Below are 19,161 nucleotides of genomic sequence, written 5' to 3' on the forward strand. Positions count from 1 at the left end.
ATGTTGTCGCTTCAGGCACACTCATCAGCCCCAAGGACAACAAGTCCCATAAAGCATTGCGCCCTGCACGGACTTGTCGTTTGTGTGTACGTTTCCATGGGGAACTGTCACACACAAACGCGCGCGCATCTTATCGTAAGAGCTTGTGTTTAGACACTACGTTAATTTTATCTGAAGAAACTTGGTGCAATCAGCGGACCCAGACAACGGCCGAACAAAGGAACAACACCCCTAAATGGTGAGTTTAAGAGCATTAGAGGAAGAAGAGGACAAGTTGAAAGTGAGGGATAGGCCTGTTTAAAGATCAGGAGAGCTGTCAAAGCTGACATGTCAACAACAAATGTTTTTTCTTCTTCTTTTCAGATAGACGACACTGTATGTTTTATTTGAGTTCATCAAAACTTATTTTTAGAGTAAAGCTTTACGAGGAAGCTTCTGTTTAATGAGCCCGCTGTGTGCTAAGTTGAAGTAATAATGAGAGTAGATGGATTTGTGAAGACAAAGTAGATTCTGACAGTGTAATCACATTTAGAAGTCTTGATAAAATGTAACTCAGTGTTTCTTTTCCACTGTCAAGTTATTGTCCACATGTGTTTTCAGTAGCCTATAATTGTCCTTGAATAGCTTCCTAATGTCTTGTGGCCTGGATACATCTTAATTCCTTTTAAATCCCCCCACAACAGATTGCCATATGTGAAAACTGAGTGCAGGCCAGCAGTCCTCTGGCTGGCCTCTCCACTTGTCTTATTGCTTATTGTCTCAGGGAGACATGGATATCAAGCAGGTTCCTGTGTAGGAAGAGCATTTCTAAATTTACAATGGAATATAATACATGTAAACATCTACATGCAATGTGCAAGAATGATAAATCCTTAAGCATACAAACACCGTGCTTTTACATATTGTTATTTGAAGCAATGATTCAGTCATTAAATAACTAACAGGAATCACAGATCCAATTGGGGATCGTCTGTGAGTGGGAGTTTCTGGCCCCATTCAATGAAAGAAACACTAATCTTATTTTGTTTAGCTGTCCTTGGCTTACCTATGACTGCATTCCCTTTATTAACCCACATACAGCAGGTTAGCATTCAAGGATAGATGCAAATGGCTCACAGATGGAAGTCATATCCTTATGCCAAAATACTCATCATGAAGCCTATGTTGCTTAAAACATGTATGTAGTTCATAATTTTTTGGAAACAAGGCGTATATCCATAACTCTTTATTTATCAAGGAAATACCAGTTTTTCTGACATTTTGGTACCCTTCTTATAACAGAGTGTACATGCTGTCTTTTCAGTCAAGTCTTACAATTACACACATTCACAATTGGTGATTGCTCTTTAACCAGACTTAACTGCCTTGCTCAAGGTAAATTTAATGTAAGTTGAAGAAATAGCAACTTTTTGGTTGAAATCCCACTTTCTGCAATTTAATGACACATTTTATGGATGAGTTTATACCTTGAGGATAATTAAAATGGCCAAAGCAACTATTATCCAGTGGAATTAATAAGGGAACACTTGTTGCATCAATATAACCTATGAAACTCTGCCTGTCCTGGATGCACGTAGCATCATGTCATCAATGTTGTAGTCCATAGATTTATGTTGAGTTGCTCAGGTATCATGAAGGACATTTCTGACACTACAAAAAGATCAGAATTACCTTGAGTCTTCAATTTGAACAACGTCCACTGGACAACCCAACATGAATCCCCCATTTAAGAGGATAAACTAGGCTTAAAAGGTCTCAAGGAGGCTGCTCGGTTTACCCTATAGTCTATTATACATGAAGTCAATATGAGAATGCATATGTAGATATAATTCGAAGGCATTAGAGTAAGAAACACATTCAGGGACAGACTTTGCAACCTAAAACAGAACAGAATACATTATAGCAACTGTTGCAGTGAGAAGATCTGCTTAGTTTTGCTATTGTTATTTAAAAAAGTCCTTAGGGAGGTTTATTTGTCTGAAATACAACATAACAGTGTGATCACTGTAGCCTGTGGCGTCAATCAAATCCTCTCGTCAGGCAATGTGCTTGGGAAAGGTGGTGGATACCGGTGAGCATGATGGTGATGTAACATCCTATTTACATCCCCGTTGGCCTAATCTGCCTAGGGCTGGCTGTGTCATCTCCCTTGGGTAGGCATGTTGGAGCCTTCTACTAGTGTGACACACACCTAATCCTCCTCACTGAGGGAAAAACAAGAAATGGTCCTGGCTGGTCTTTGTCCTCAGATCTCTTAGGTTTTTTCAGGTGTGGTTAAGACAACTTACAGGTCTCATTTTTGTGATTTTTCGTATTTGTAGTTGACATGTATGTATGCTGCTGACAATGTTCATTTCTTTACTGTCACTGAAGGCTTGCAAAGGCACAGTATTGACTGTTGACTGACCTACAGCAAGCTTTTCTACCGATGGATAAGTTACTGCAAGATGAGTTTTGAGCTTCAAGAATCGGGGACCTTTGTGACATATTGGGCAACTGAAAATCCTTCCTCCTGGGAGAGAACAATCAAACTCTTCTGGAGAAGAGGACGGTGAAACAAAGACAACATTTCTTCAGCAGAAGAGGACGGGAAACAGGATAGAGATTTGATCAATGAATCAACACTGCATTTCCACAACTCGTGTCACGCACAAGGAAAGTTAACAAGCTGATGAAACCATCTTGAGAGATGATGAATCGCTACACCACCCTGAAGCAGCTGGGTGATGGAACCTACGGCAGCGTGCTGATGGGGAGAAGCAACGAGTCTGGAGAGCTGGTGGCTATTAAGAGGTGAGAATTGTCCATCATATCAGCAGTTTGATCACTTGATATAGTCCATTACAGAGATTTTGACCACTTCCTGTTCTTATTTGTAATTTTCAAGGTGTGAGTATGCCTAACCCTAACCCTAACCCTAACCCTAATCCCAACCCCTTTGAACAATTATAGTTTGTATAATTTTCATAACGTTACAAAAAAAGAAATTTCAAAGTGACATTTAGGTCTAATTCCAGTTCCCTGCCATCACCAGGGCAAACAAACCAGCTGCCATGCCTTTGTTTCTGCAGCATGGCAGCAGGGTTCAATAATACATGAGATACCGGGAGATGCGTCCACTGGTTGATTATTTGGTTACCATGCAAGACAATACATGTGGTGACGGTGAAAGAGAGTGAAAGTAGAGGGGTGTGTGTCAGGTTGCTGACATTGTGGAGGGGATGACCGAAACTGGCAGGTGCCCAGAGAGGAGTAAGGGATATCTACACATTCAATGACACTTACATAATTCCAGATGGAGGGAGTTGCTCAAAGATTATAAAGGTGTCAAGTGTACCAGGTGGTGTGTGGCTGAGGGATTTCGATGTACAATTAAAACAATTGTGTCAGGATGTGTTTGGAGACTTAATTCAAGTAGAGAAAATTAATATTAAAGCCTGCAGAGTTAAGAATATCAGTTTAGGTCATCTTACATTCTACAGCTTTTGCAGGTTTTGCTCATGAAATGACATGATCTGAAATTTGAGACACCTCATAAGAACTGAATTATTAATGGAGACTCACTAAGGAAATTTGTAAAGATTGTGACACTATTGTATGTTGGGTGCAATTTATATGACCTGCAAATGTAATATGCTCTACTCCTGAGTTGATGCATGTATACTGTAAATTAACAGCTGCCTTTGACTTCCTTTCATAGAATGAAGAGGAAGTTTTATTCATGGGAAGAATGTATGAACCTAAGAGAAGTGAAGGTAAGGATGTTCAAGAGTGGTCAAGATTAAGAAGAAGGATAATTCATGTTGTATATGATACTTAAATTCAGCAGCTTTTTGAAGTTACTTGTCATGTTTAATCTTTAGTAAGTAAATGAAACGGAACAAGGACACAGTGTCATAGATACGAAGCAACAAACATTCTTGCATTTCCAAAGTGGTATGACCCATCCCCAGTATTTCACAGAACACTAAATTCTTTTGATTAGCCTAGTTTCTTTGAAAAGATGGAATAAAATCTCTAACCCGATGGCAAATAAATTTCTTAGACTCATTTCCTCCAATCCAAGCTTCCAGATTTCCCTCTTTAATGTTTTTCGATCTCGAGAGTATTTATGGCAGTGAAAAATTACATGCTCTACTGATTCCTCTATTTGACAGTGCTCACATAATCCTGATGTTTGTTTCACGCATCATACTAATAGCCTACTCAATTCTTGATTGGGCAAAGGTGCGTGCCAAAATTTATTTATTGCTAGAGTTTGCTAGATTTACTAGCCCGACATGCCATTTTACTTGCCCCGGGCAATAATGCAAGCCTTATTACTGAATCATGATAATATTTTAATGTGATTTTATACAACCCAACAAATAGTATACAGTTATGAATGCCTGCAATTAAGTTAGAGATACCTCATACTGTAACTGTAAGTCATAGTAATTACAAAAATGTATTGTTATTATGTTGGGGAGTTAAGTAACATGTCTGTTAAATCTGTTATTAGATGTATTTTACATTAGCAATACTCTTCTTGTCTTCTCATGATGTGTCACACCAGTCTTTGAAGAAACTGAACCATGCGAATGTCGTGAAGCTGAAGGAGGTAATCAGGGAGAACGATCACCTGTACTTTGTCTTTGAGTATATGAAGGAGAACCTCTACCAGCTTATGAAGGACAGGTAAAAAAATAACTACCACATTTTACAATGCAAATGTTTGGACAAGGTGTATAAACACTGTGGTTTCTAGCTGGAAATCATGACACAAAGTTACCAAATGTCAGTATTTGGTCAGGAGCGACCCTACGGCATCACTCCTCCTCCTGACCTCAGGAAACAAATCTGTTAGATCCATAATAACACTAGTAAGGTTTTGTGATGGAATTTTGCAGGATTTTGCATATTTTAAAAAGCAGGAGGAAAAAGATATATGTATATCTATACCTATTACTTTGTGTGTACAGAAGCAACCAAAGTGCTGTTTAAGATGATTCTGACATTAGCAGGTTTATGAGAATGCTCTTAATTTTATGTTTACAGAAGAAAATTATTCCCTGAATCAGTGATAAGAAACATAAGCTTTCAGATTTTACAAGGCCTGTCATTTATTCACAAACATGGTAGGTGTACCGTGTTCCCCTTACGTCTTGCAATTGCATGAGAGTGGTTTCATACTGCAAGATTCACTGCATCAAAGTAATGAGAGAGCTATAAAGCTATGAAATATGGACTATTTTAAGTCTTCAATGGTAAAATTGGTGATTAATTAATGAAAATCGTGTAGTATGTGAACCCTCAATAACTGCCTTGTTTAACGGTCTTATCGAACTCTCTAGTCTGCAGTTCTATAATAAGTGGATGTGTGGATGCATCATATGTATGAAGCAAACGTATTCTGAGAGCGGAAATAACAGACTTCAGAGTCATTTTAATCCCACATGGTCATGTTTAATCAGAGGAGAAAAAATTTATACAAAGTTATGTAAATGCAAACATACACATACAGTCAGAACCAGCCTGCATTTGACATACATTGCCATGCTTCCACACAGCCAATATGCATGTACTTTTCTGGCTTTCTTTTTCTTTTAACTGCTTTTCTTTAATTTCTCTTTTACCCTTCTTTCCTCCCTTTCTCTGTCTCTTTGGTCTGTTGTTAGAGAGAATAAGATGTTCTCAGAAAATGAAATTAGGAACATCATGTTTCAAGTGATATCTGGGTTGGCTTTTGTACATAAGCATGGTAAGAAGCTTTACTCTGTCACTTTTTGCCTGTCCGAAAAGTAGTGTGGTTTTGGTGTGTTTGATATTGTAAAAAGTCTTGTAATTTAGAGTGACCCTTAGAACACCACAAACTCAGTACAATATATGTAAAGCAAAGTATGTGTTAAAAGGTGCCTAATATATTGATGTTAAACCTTCTGCAGGATTCTTCCACCGAGACATGAAGCCAGAGAATCTGTTGTGTATGGGTCCAGAACTGGTCAAAATAGCAGATTTTGGATTGGCCAGAGAGATCCGCTCTAAACCTCCCTACACTGACTATGTATCAACCAGATGGTGAGAGCACTTTTCTCATCATCATTTAAAAAAGAAAAAGCAGGCATATGCATCAAGAACAGTGTGACAAAGCATGTGTGAATTCAAGCAAAAGAGAGCTTCCTCCTTGTAAAATTCACCATGCAGTCTGTGTAATTCGCTTGTTGATTTGATTATATTCTTTGTGTAGGTATCGAGCGCCAGAGGTTCTGCTCAGGTCGTCTACCTACAGCTCTCCCATTGACCTGTGGGCTGTGGGCTGCATCATGGCTGAACTCTACACTCTCAGACCTCTTTTCCCCGGGAACAGTGAAGTGGACGAGATCTTTAAGATCTGCCAAGTCCTAGGCACTGTCAAGAAGGTTAGACGAAACTTAATTGTGAGAGGTGAAAATGGTTGACCTTAATTCAGGGTTTTAAAAATACATTTTCTGATCAGGTGCTGTAATAAAAGAAGTTTATCAAATAGAAATAAATATTGAGTAGGCTAGGATGAGGGTTCCTCTCTCTCCAGTGTAAAGCAGCTTAAGAGTGCTCCATGCCAATCAGGACGCCACTTCATTTCAAAGGCTTTCCCCAAATCCATCACTATTAACTCTGATTGCTAAGCAGAAAGCCTTCAGAGCTCTATTTTGTAATGACCTGGTCAGGAACTGAGTCTGTAACCTCTACAACAAGGGCAGGCATTCAGTGCCACTCATGTGTACTTCACATTGGTTCATGGGTACATTGGTTGAAAAGGTTCATTAGCACACAAGATGAGTCTAGTGTAGGGTTATACATTTTTTATGATGTATTGTATAATTGCACTGGAGGTTCTTTCATTAAATCACTTGTTGGTGCTGACCAGATGTGTTCAGGGGGTGCTGGGTTTCATTTGCATCATTATATGTGATCTGCACAGAGCAAAATGTCATGTTCTCACAGTGCAAAATGACACAAAGGTATCTAATGCAGACTTACAAGATGACCCTACAAGTTCAATTTTCTTATAACTCAGTGGCTGTAAACAGTGCAGAATCAATTATTGCTTGTACTGAGACAATGCTCGCTTATAAGGTCCCATATATTTACTGCATGTAACCATGCAAATAATACACATGCCTTTTAAACTGTACTTAAGCACATTGCCATAGATTCTAAAAAGTAAAAAATATTTTCAAAGGTGAGCTATTAATATATAAATACTAGCAAAAGAAAATCTCCTACTTCAACCTCTAAACACCTGTTTAATAAATTTAATAATGTGGGACCATCTGACTGTCTCCTCCATTAGTTGGATTGGCCGGAGGGCTACCACCTGGCTTCAGCTATGAACTTTCGCTTCCCCCAATGTGTGCCGACCCACCTAAAGACCCTGATCCCAAATGCCAGCAACGAGGCTATTGCCTTGATGAAGGACCTGCTGCAATGGGACCCCAAAAAAAGACCCACTGCTGTACAGGTAGGCAGACTAATGTTTCAAAGTCTGGGTGTAAAACTTCAAAGCTTTAGTTTCCATGTCTGTCCAACATCAGTGTCATTTATTGGGAATAAAAGTATTAAATATTATAAATATTTTAACACATAACAGCCACAGTGATAATTATTCACGGTTTGCATTGTGTTTGGATTGTCATTTTCTAAAACTAAGTATGACCTGGACTTGAAGCAAACTTTTAGATCAGAAAAAACACCCACCTATCCTCAGAGAATGAATTGTGATTACAGTGCACCACTCACCACATGCAGATTATCTGTAGCTCCAATACTGTGATTGCATTAGCATCCTAATCCCAATCAATTTAAATAGTGCTGAAGCTATACATCATCCCCTCTGCCAGTAGACAATGTTCCACCTCTGCTGATGTCACGTATGTGTATTATCTCTAACACATAGTCATTACATAGATGGACATAATTTACACCCTAGTGAGATAGTTGAATTACTCCATCAGCCTTGAGTAGGAAACACCTTTCCAGAGGGAGTGACAATGCTTTTCCATTCTCTGCTTACAAAGCTCCCAAGTGTTTTGGTTCTATAAGGATACATCACATCCAATTTTAGCCTATTATTAGAAAACCCTCATGATTCATGCTAAACCTAGACAGCAAACAAGTCATTATTTGTATGGAATAAAGTCTGCACTGCATATCCATCATCATCATCAACATGCTCCTGCTTTTTTTGTCAAGTTATTATACTTGTAAGCTGTGTAAGTTTATCAGGATGTCTTATGCATTAAGGCACATCTTGTACATACAGTTGGAGACATCTTTATTGTGCTAGAAAACAATGTTTGCAGAATATTCAGAATAACAGAACAGCCATCTGTATTCCTTTCTCTCCCTGGCTAGTCCCTACGTTACCCGTACTTCCAGGTTGGCCAGATCTTAGGGCCTCGTCCTCAGAGCCAGGATGTCAAGAAGGTCCAGGCCAGACAGATGGCTCAGAAGCAGATCTCGGAGTCCAAGAATGATCCCCAGCAGTCTTCTTCTGAGTCCAAAGCCTCCACATCATCCTCCAGAAACCCCCACCACCACCACCACCACCAGCAGCATCAACCTCTTCAGCAGATCTCCCTGCCCCAAGCTGAGAGTAAACCAGCAGGCTCCAGCTATGTAGTGAGTGTTTCTGCGAAAATCAGACATGTATTTATTGTTTTTTTAAATTTTGTTTAAATTATGGTGGATACCAAGATCATGAAAATGCATAGAGGCAGAGAAGGAGTGGGAGTTAAATTATTAAGACAGATTTTATCAATCCAAATGTGCAGAAGGCAGCGTCGCTGGGTAGTGAGAACAATGTTGCTGGTGGCGGGATGGGCGTGCTGAAGAGTGGCAGACGTCGCTGGGGCCAGACAGTGGCCAAGACCTCAGACAGCTGGGAGGATTCTGACCCATCGGAAACCGCTGTCTCCAATTCCAAGAAACCCAGCTTGGGGAATGAAGAGGAGGAGAAGAGCCCAAGGGAGCACCGCCCACAGTAAGTGCTATAGTGTCTTAACTGGAGTGTCAATTTGACGAAAATGGAATGATCTACACTCAATATAGTGATGCGTGCAGTGTTAAAGTTATCTATCTCACATGTCCCTCAGTATTAGTAGAACATTATCTGCTTATGGTCATATATTCTGCACTTTTCTAAAAACTTAGTTCGTATGTAGGCACATACTGTACCCTTCTGTATCTGGTTTCTGTTTTTCAGGCCCAAGGAGCAGAAACCTCTGTATTCCTTCAGCACAGTTACCAAGCTACCCAACAATGTTAAGATTGGCCAAATGGACTCCAGTCTCCCAGGATCTGCTGCACGGCAGCATTATCTCAGTCAATCACGATACCTGCCTGGTAAGACTGCATGTCTAATAGCCAGTAATGTAATTTGCATGTCATTTTTGATTTTGGATCTTTTTTGGATTATCTATTTTGGATTTCCCCTCTTTAACTACCACTGAAATGTATTTCTAAACTTTGTTTTATTGTAGCCTTGTGGTTTGTAGTCAAGCTAGACTGCTGGTAGATCTTATTGTCTTAAAAAACAGCCATGTAGCAAAGTCAGCTAGTTCGCAAATATCAATAAATATTAGTTATGGAAACAAACATCAACCAAACTTATGGTGTAACTCATGGGAAGTACAGATCATAATCATAAAAAATCGAACTGTTAAGTAGTAAAATGCATAGAATTGGATCACAGGCATTAGAGGACACTAAAACCTTTTTCTTTATGGCACCCCCAGTTTTTCCTTCTGTCAGATACCTTCTAATTGTGTGCTTTGTAATGCAAGCAGCACAATAACAAATCAATCTAACATATAAGAAGCATCATCCTAATATCAAGTCAAAATGACAAGGCATCAGTGCAATCACCTTGAATCATTTACCTGCTCAGTTTCATGAAAAAGCAACAAAACAGTTGTAGAATTCATACTTTCTAGAATTCATCACATAATTTCTGTTTCTTTAAGGTTTGATCGGCAAGAATCAGACTTCCTCTGGTGATAAGGAGTTGAGTGGTATGACGCTGCGGGACTTGTGGGAGAACTCCTCAAACACTGTAAATAAACCACTTGCTCCTATTGGAGCGGGATTATCTGTCACCAGAGCCAACGCAGGTAAGGACTGCTGATGTCTAATGAAGAGGTTGTTAAGGGGTTTGGTGGAGTGTGCAACGGAGGACGCTCTGGTGTCCAGATTTCACTAACATTATTTCCAACAAAATGTGTGTGTTTTTTGTGAACACTGAGAACAAATTGCATGACAGGACTTGTAGAGCTCCCACAAAGAAGAATAAATGACTGTGCTTTCCAGCGTTTTCCAAGAAAAATCATTGTCTTTTAATGCAAGTATCTTGTTATGTTCACCAGTTTTTATGCCCTGATTCTTCAAAGACTCTTTCAAAGTTTATTTTACCCCTCACCTGATAGAGGATGTTTGAAAAAAACAGATGTAGACCTACACTATGAAACTCTGTGGTATAGAACATGCAGACTTGCAATATCCAAAGACAAAAAAACCCTTTGTCAAACTTAAACCCATTTATCTGTGTATTTCTGTGAACCTGTGACTCAGCTAACATCTTATATTTAGCAACAAAATGAGAGAAAAGTATCAAATCAGTGATATAAATAATGACTAAGCTGCCTCATTTTACCATGCAGTGGAAACCTGGCTTCTGTCAGTGTCACCTACTGTTACATAACTTGACACCGTCCTCTTTGTGACAAAAAAGGCCCTAAATGCTAATGATGCAGCTAATGTCTCCTGATCAGTAGTTATGGTGCCATGGACACAGCAGTGTTACGAGTGAGCCCAAGTGTCTGCGACTTTAGAGATGGGAGATCTCTATAATTCATTTGTCATGTAGATAGACACACAATATGGGTCCCTGCTGTGCACCCTCCTTCTCTCTCTTCTTCTGCTCACCTTGTCTCTCCCTCTCCATTGCTTATTCATGAGATTAAGACCGTCAGTGTAAGATCAAGTGTTCCTTAAATGGCCCTCAGCTGCACCCCCTGCTCATTTGTCCCACCCCTAGCACTCACACACACACACACACAAATGTCTGTTTTGATTCTACTCACCTATTATCATGCATATATTTTTTCATTAAAATCAAGATCCTCCTTTTTATTTCCTCTCTTTCTGTAAACTGAGATGAATTGAGCAGCTTCATCAGTGCTAACATGCACACACAAATGTCATTTTGTCCCTTTGACATTGGTGCTCTGTATATCTGTTCTGCTCTCTCAGTTTTCTCATCCATTTTTTCCTTTCTCTCTGATTGCATGCGTATCTTCTCCAACTCTACTTTTTGCTGTGAGACTAGAAGAGAATGCCTCTAAATCTGTGGATAGCCCACCAGAGAAAACTGTTGTTAAAGAAAGAATACTGGAGAAAATTGATCTCTCCAAAGGTACTTAATTGAGATGGCAACATGTGAACTGTCTCTGCTGTATTTCACAGTTTGAAGCGATGGTGTAATCTTAAATATCTGTAACTTCTCCTTTGTGAGTTATTTCAAATGCAAAAACTCTTCTGTGTACAAACATTGCTGTAGTAAGTAGAATAGCTTGAGGGTAAAATCAGATAAACTAACAACTAGCATGTCAGCTGATCCAACAAGCTTCAAGTATTCAGCCAGTGACTTAACATGTGAAAGAAACTAGCTGGTAAAAGCTCTGCAGGAGACAAGGGTACAAATACACAGTTATAATTGAGAACTAAGAGCTCCAGTTGCTAAATAGATGGTAAATTGCACTACAACCACAACATCTTTATAAGAGAACAATAAGGCATTTGCCTAATTACACTGATAAGAATCTGTGACTGCTGGGTGAAGCAGATTGATGGCAGCACTTGAATGACTTCAATCACTTGGTAGTAGTCGTCTGTTTGGATCCTCAGCAGCTGTTACATATGCAATAGCTACTTCACATGCATTCACACAAATAATATGTATCAGAAAGCCATGTGTGAGAACATTTATTAGAAGTTGAAAATTAATTAAAGTAACAATCTCGAAGATGCTTTGTTCTCTTTGGCGGCACCTTTGGCAATAAGTGGTAATTGCAGGTGTGTTTTTGGACCTCACTTCCCAGAGAGTCGGACAGTGTCGCCTGTTTGACGTCCATTAGTTGGCAGTTGAAGAGTGACTCTGTTGCGTTAGCTCCGCGTACCCTCTCTAGGCCTTTGCGGACCAACCATTGCTGGGTGATGGAAAATGCGTCATTAGCTGTGCGCCGCTTGTCATTTTTCCCGAGAAGGGTCTAATTGCAGTCTTGCAGACTTAGACGACACACCCACTTCACAACACGACACAACCCCCCTTATGTTCTTACCCTAACGACATGCTACACGACACTCTCCCTGGCATTCTTGCCCTAACCATAACCATCTCACTCCTCATGTTAAATCTAACCAAGTGGGTATTTTGTGTAGAGTACTGTGAGTCTGCAGATAGACCTTCTTGTTTTTCCAGGGAATGTCGCCACCGACACCCAATTTGTAATACTGCAAATGCAAGGGCTTTCATCAGTGGGCCAGAGGCTTAATCATGATTATGTTACCTCAATTGGCCATAGATAGTGACTGAACAGACATTTACTTAAATGAAAATCTTCAAAATTATTACTTTAAGTCATCCCAATTCATAATGTGACACTATAGTAAAAGTGATAATTAGCTAATGTGTTTTTTGCCCTTCTTTTCAGGGAACTTTGTGAGCGCAAAGTACAACCTCTCTGGCGGTTACATCCCTTCAGTCCAAAAGAAAGAGGTGGGCTCAGTGGGACAAAGAATCCAGCTTGCCCCTTTGGCTGGCCAGCACACAAGTGAGGACTTATTTCATTTATATAAAGCCAACAAACTGACACTTGGATGGTATATTCAGTGGTCAGGTGTTGCTTTTAGCCAGATAGCTTCAAATATTAAGAGCTACTTTCAGAGGAAACCATCAAATCTAAATATATATATATATGTATATGTCATGAACATACAGTATATATAATGTGTGGCTTTTTTATTACCTTTTAGATTACAAAGATACCAAAACTGATCACGGCAATACAGTATTATGAATTAAATTCTGCTTTTTTGGTCATGTAAGTTCACAGTTAGTGTGTGGTTTATAATCAATGTACAAATGCTGGCTAAAAATGTTGCATTGCACCTTACCAACATCCCTAACTCTTAATCTTAAATTAATACAAGCTCAATTGTCTCATCATTCCCAATTGATATTCTTGTATTTCAGTCCTTCTCTCTTCACTTCCTAGTTTCTTGCTAGTTTCTTAATATTTCCACCCAAACTGTCACTCACTGTGACTATGTTTCTCCTCTTCCTTCACTCTTTCAGTCAATCCTTCTTCTTCTCCTGATAATAAAAAAGACAAACCAAAATCTGCAAAGCCCAAGCCCATAACCAACTCATCTTTGAGTGAAACTAATGAAGGTATTGTCATTTTGTAATAGCTGCTGTTAGGATTTCTTTGGTCATTGTATTGCTTGAATCATTATATTAGTATTTTTAGAGGAAAAAACTGTCCCTCTTTATTGTTTTTCGCTGAAAAAATGTACCACTGTAGTATTTTGCCATTAGTCGTACAATACCTGATGTTTCTTTACTTTTGATGCTTTTTAAAAAATGTTCCTATTCATTTTTCGTTGGTGTGAAAGTGTCTTGCATGTGAGAAGGCTGTTAATAAAGACCTTGCTGTATAGCTAATGTAAATACTGGAGATAGACAAACTGACTGACTGGCACTTTCTTCCAGATTACGAGGGCTGGAAGAGGAGGACAGACAGGACTCAGATGAAGGGGAGCAGCTTCTCGGCTCTGGGGAAAAACTCTGGGAATCTCCTGACCAGAGCTCCCGCTGTTCAGCCTGTCCACGGCAGGGTGGACTGGACATCCAAGTATGGTGGGAATCGGTAGTTCAGCGAAGAAGGTGCTACAGCCTCTGCTGCCTGTTAGGGTGTCGTGCCTAGTGGTACACATCTTTGGCTAAAAAAAACATAAATCTTGAGTTTCAACCACATTCAAACTCAAATTTAATGAAACTACAAACTTCAATATGTTTCATGAGACAAATTACATTGAAAAATGAAGATCCAATCATCTTCAAAAATCAAATATAGAGGTAGCTGGTAGAGGATATAAAATATGTGACAAAAGACATGAACGAAACATTCCATATTCTTTTCATTAAGGCCATGTCACACTGGCGTCATTTTATTTCCAGTGAGCCTAGTACATGTAGGATCAACTTTTCTCTATCTTTTGAAGATGATGGTTGCCATGATGCTGTACTTGCAAGACAATTCCACTGTATTCCTGAAGGATCCAGTGTGAGCCAATTCTGTTAGTGCTGGGATATTCTGACTAGGATTTACATGTAGGATAGCCTTTTCATTTTTTACTCTAGTTTATATTGTCAAGTATTGTTTTAATTCTGATGAGGAATCATTAACATTTCCTGCAGTACTGTAATCACTCTGCTTTTACTCACCATACTACATAAAAACAAATCTTCACTGTAATGGCAATCAGAAGGATGACTTCAATTTATGCTGCTTATTGTGTATAAGTGCATACCTCTTTGTATTATGCAATGAATAAACTGAGTGTTTTGTAAACATTTTCATACAAATAAAGATATAAAAGTTTACACAAAAAGACAAGACAACCATTTGTATTATATAAACATGGTACTATATTTCATCCTCAAATATACACTTCTTTTTTTTTTACAAAATGATGTTCAACAGTAAAGGACAAATGCTTGACAGGACACTCCTGAAACAGAAGATGAAATCTACATGAGAGAATAGGGAAACTACAATTTTTCATTTGTTGATATCTTCACTTCATCATGACTCCTGGGGTTTCTGGAGCAATGCCAAACCAAGCTTCCCCACCATCAGAAGACTGGAACGAGAGGAAAACATTAGACTTTATTCACAGAGTATAAAATGGATCTTTACCCAGCTGGAAATAATGTTTTTTAGACTCTTAATTAGAGAAAGAAAATCTATTGAGTCATATGAATGAGATGGATACCTTGCTCCAGCCATCAAGCCAGCTGGCATGAACTTCCTTGATCCGTAGAATCTTTTTCCCATGACGGCAGCCAAGGCGCTTGATGTACCTGGAAAACATCAAGTAGAATAAAATATTAGTAAAAGATGGCTGCATTATGACCACAGATACAAATTGTTTTTCTAATTTAGTAACTCTTCAGTACACACCAAAAACATTTTAGTTTACTAACCGAGGGACACCCAAACATTATTGGGGTCATTGGAGATCTGGTAGGCGCCAAAACCCGCCATGCTCCCGAAGAGAAGACCAGCAGCCAGGGAGGGGACACTGCCTGAAAGAAACCACACACAGCAGGTCAACACCTGCATCTGACACCCACAGGTGAAAAGATCATGTATGAGGTGGATTGATGTGTTATGGGACGTTCTCAATTGTGTGTGCATGAAAATAATAGTATGGGCATGAATCCATTAATAAGACAAGAAGTTACAAGACCACTTCTACATTTTGAGGATTTGTAAAGGGGATGAATGCAACCACCAGAGATTCAGTGATAAAAGTGTGTCAAACAATCAAGCAGAAATATCATTATTGTTATAATCTCAATGCATTTGTGCGTTTTAAGGATTTGAGCCTGTAGAGCAGGTTGAACTTTAACCTTCCACCAAAGCTTTCTGTTTAATACAACACATACCTGCTTTCACGTAACCCATGACTCCCCCGGATGCGACAAGGGCTGCGTACCCATATCCTACCCAATCCACAGACATGTTGGATACCTGTCAGGGCCACAGTGCGGTCAGTGAGGTAACAAACAAAACGTGCACAGTATCTATTCAATCCAAACACCTCTCTGTTGTGTAACTAACATAACTTACATTTGCAAAAATACCAGAAGAGCTATTTGAATGCTGCAACACAGAGCTGTTGCAGCAAACTAGCGGAACCAACACGAGATATGGAAACATTGTAGCATCAGAGAAATTGTGTCGCAGTCACACCGCAGCGCTCATCTGTTTATGACCATAAAATGTCACATTTCTGGCTCCACAGAGGGCCATCTGTGTGTCTGGCTCTACAGATAAGACCAACTGCTTCACAGAGCCTCAGCATGAACACCAGGAGCATAAACTAGCATAACTGTTGTTACAACACATGCGGGGCTTACACGAAAGGGTTAATATTAAATCTACTGGAATATGTGGAAATTGAAGCTGGCATTAGCCCTTTACGAATGTCTCATATAAAAACGGGCAACTCACCAATTTATACAACCTTGCTGCTTCGGTTTGTCCTCTGTCACTGACCAGCAGCAGCGTGTTCTACACCGAACACAAATAATTGGTACACAAAACACTCCGCAAGGTGCCCGATGGGAAATGTAGTTCTTAGTGGTGTTACGTTCAAAACAGGGGGGATTTTAAGATGGATAAAATTAATTGCTAGTTGAAGTCAGATAAACGATGGCAGCTTTAATCCCATCTGGTTTCTAATAGAAGTTATTCATATTTTCAAGGCTGATTTCTGGATGTATTCAAAACTTTGCATCACCATACAGTAGGTTCACCAAAACGTGTGCTTGATTTTTAAATGCATAAGCTCAAAATTACAAAAACTATGTGTACATAACAAATAAATGAAGATAGTTGAAAAGGTAGACTGAAACAGACTGTGAATGTTTATAAAACCACCACCAGGGAAAACATTTAAGTGTGTACGTGTCATTGTAACATTCACATTTAAAATGTGGGTTTGAATTTTCACTTGCAATTCTATGCTGCTGAGTAGCCTATGCTTGGTCTACGTCGCTGACATGATGCTTGTTGCTGCACAAGCAAAAGAAATCTCCTTGTATTGTCCATGCATTGTCCTTGGTTTTTGGGCACTGAACTAGGCAACTAGTGTGAGGCAGAGGTCATAATTAGCTACTTCCTAGCACTTTTTAAACTTCCCACTGTACCTGAACGTCACATTAACTACTACTGCTACCAATGATAATAATTTTAAATAGATACATACCATTACTTAGCCTATATTTGTAAACCATAATATACATAATACATTTTGTATGTCTTTATGTTAATAACATGAGCAATTTAAAACATTAAATGGTAATAATTAATCTCATTTTTGTAACCTATAATTTTACATTGGCACCTCCTAATTAGGTGCCCTTGAACAAAGCTTCCCCGTCTGTTCCCACACTGATGCATTAGATGACACACCAATATTTGGAAAGAACCCTCAGAGAAACCTCATTTATGAGGACTTAAAAAAAAAAAGAAGTTTGTCATACTTTCTTAAAATGTGTTAGGAGAGGAGCAAACATCAGGGAGTCTGAGCCCTGTCACCGAAAAGTCATCCTCATCAGCTCACATATTAACTCCAGTGTCAAGACATCCATCTAACAGTGAAATTCAACTATTTGCGCCACTTGAAGGACCGTTGATTGTCTTCAGACAGCAATGTGGGAACTAGTTTTATTTTTACGACCACAAGATGGCACCAAAGGATAAGTTAAAGTAGTGTTTTATGGTCTGGCATAACATCCCAAAGGTTTAACTGGACATGAATGATTTTCTCAATGCTATTTCAAATATATTTTGATTAACCTTCAGAAAAAAAGCCACACAGAATATCAGCTCTCACTGCATCGGATCGGAATGTGTGTTTTCAGCATTTGTTGGGCGATTTCCATGAAAATGTGGTTTAGTGAAAGAAGTGTGATTAAAGTTCATGAAGAAGGACAGGTGGTTCCAGGTCAACACGAGGGCTTAACCAAGCGCTATGAATGGCGTCTATTTAAATTTTGGTCAAGTTATAAACAAATTTCACATTTGCACAAATTTTGACCCGAATTTTAAAAGTAGGATATTTTATATTTCACTTATTTGGCACATGTCCTCTTTGACCATCTGCTTTTTGGACTGGCATCGGTTTGGCAGTCACACTTAGGCCTACTGGAATGCTCACTCCGCACACATTCTCATTTGGTTTCAATTACCTGCAATATTGTCTTAAATCGAGTGACGGCGTGTCGTCGCTCTTCTCCTGAAGCAAGGTGGCGCTAGAATACAATTTATCTACTCCGAGAAGCAGCGTTTTACACAATGGGCCTGAAACCATCTCACTCAACAGACACCAATTTCATGAATTTCACGAAGGTACATGTGGCTTTTGTATCCCGAGTGCTGGTGACGGGATATTCACTGTCTTCAGCAGTCAGGCACGTCCAGCTGGATCGAGTCTGTAGCCAGATATCCTCGCTACAAATCAAACTGGGCATCTTTTCTGAGATGATTTTCCAACTTCTCCACAACTTGAGGTTTAGGAATGACTCCCAACACCGACCAGTATTTGAAAACAAAGAGGAAAGGAGGAGAGACAATGGGGAGAGAATGTTTCACAACAGTTTTGGCAATGAGGAGGACGCGTAAATTACGCATGAAGATCAGCTTGTGTCTCAGTGATTTTTAATTTTTGAAAACACAGACACGGCATTACACACACAAAGATAAACTCACGCCATAACCACTAAAACTAATGTAACTGTAAATAATAATTATAATAATAATGATAATACTAATAATAATGATACCGATTTTCTGTAATGTGTCTAAATATGAATGGCTGTACAAAGTGCCTGAGGTGCAGCCGTTGCCGACGCCTATTAAACACAGCTCGCAGTTTTAGGAAGCTGGAAGTTGCCGGAGGCCTGGTGCTATGGTGGAAGTGGTTGAAACCAAGCCCTAGACAAACAGGCTGGATATTCAAAAGGGACCCCGCTCTTGTCTGAGAGTAACCCACTCTCAGACAGCTCTGCTTTAAAACTTACTCCTCCCTTAGTGCGCAGAGCCCCAAACAATATTTCTGATCCCCCCTCTTACCCCCCTCTCCTTTGTCCAGGCCTGGTAAGGTCTATATAGCTGCAGGTATTGTGTGTGCAGTTAAAATGTGTTCGCCTTTGAAGTCAAACATGAAGGCTTGTTTTAAATATTAACACCACAAAAATCTATAGATTCTATGTGGAATTATGCAATTCCAAAAAAAAAAAAAAAAAAAAAAATACAACTATGAAGGATTTATTGGGGGGATAAATGCAAA

General features: G+C 39.3%; 2 protein-coding genes across 12 annotated transcripts; one reads left to right on the forward strand and one right to left on the reverse strand.

Annotated features, from left to right (window-relative positions):
* Window positions 1-84: 84 nt before the first annotated feature.
* On the forward strand, window positions 85-14,690 carry mak (male germ cell-associated kinase). 10 transcript variants are annotated; one of them, XM_067578611.1, is made up of 17 exons: window positions 95-238; window positions 2,130-2,268; window positions 2,374-2,793; window positions 3,701-3,755; window positions 4,556-4,677; window positions 5,658-5,740; window positions 5,925-6,057; window positions 6,227-6,398; window positions 7,313-7,480; window positions 8,374-8,640; window positions 8,793-9,001; window positions 9,224-9,363; window positions 9,984-10,130; window positions 11,345-11,431; window positions 12,729-12,848; window positions 13,373-13,468; window positions 13,790-14,690. In XM_067578611.1, exons 3-17 carry the CDS (start codon window positions 2,690-2,692, stop codon window positions 13,948-13,950), a joined length of 2,064 nt encoding a protein of 687 aa, XP_067434712.1. In that variant the 5' UTR covers window positions 95-238; window positions 2,130-2,268; window positions 2,374-2,689; the 3' UTR covers window positions 13,951-14,690. The 10 variants fall into 10 exon arrangements, with proteins under 10 accessions (XP_067434714.1, XP_067434711.1, XP_067434717.1 ...); XM_067578612.1 differs by having other exon boundaries at window positions 101-238; window positions 2,158-2,268; XM_067578613.1 differs by lacking the exons at window positions 2,130-2,268; window positions 5,658-5,740 and adding an exon at window positions 5,038-5,117 and having other exon boundaries at window positions 85-238.
* A 14-nt stretch (window positions 14,691-14,704) lies between these two features.
* tmem14ca (transmembrane protein 14Ca) lies at window positions 14,705-16,427 on the reverse strand. Of its 2 annotated transcripts, none has more exons than XM_067578627.1 (5): window positions 16,320-16,427; window positions 15,752-15,836; window positions 15,287-15,388; window positions 15,076-15,163; window positions 14,705-14,943 (listed from the first exon to the last, which is right to left on the reverse strand). In XM_067578627.1, exons 2-5 carry the CDS (start codon window positions 15,825-15,827, stop codon window positions 14,886-14,888), a joined length of 324 nt encoding a protein of 107 aa, XP_067434728.1. In that variant the 5' UTR covers window positions 15,828-15,836; window positions 16,320-16,427; the 3' UTR covers window positions 14,705-14,885. The 2 variants fall into 2 exon arrangements, with proteins under 2 accessions (XP_067434728.1, XP_067434727.1); XM_067578626.1 differs by lacking the exon at window positions 16,320-16,427 and adding an exon at window positions 15,936-16,057.
* Between the last annotated feature and the right edge of the window lie 2,734 nt (window positions 16,428-19,161).

This window comes from Thunnus thynnus, chromosome 21 (genome assembly GCF_963924715.1).
Source record: "Thunnus thynnus chromosome 21, fThuThy2.1, whole genome shotgun sequence".
NCBI classification, from domain to species: domain Eukaryota; kingdom Metazoa; phylum Chordata; class Actinopteri; order Scombriformes; family Scombridae; genus Thunnus; species Thunnus thynnus.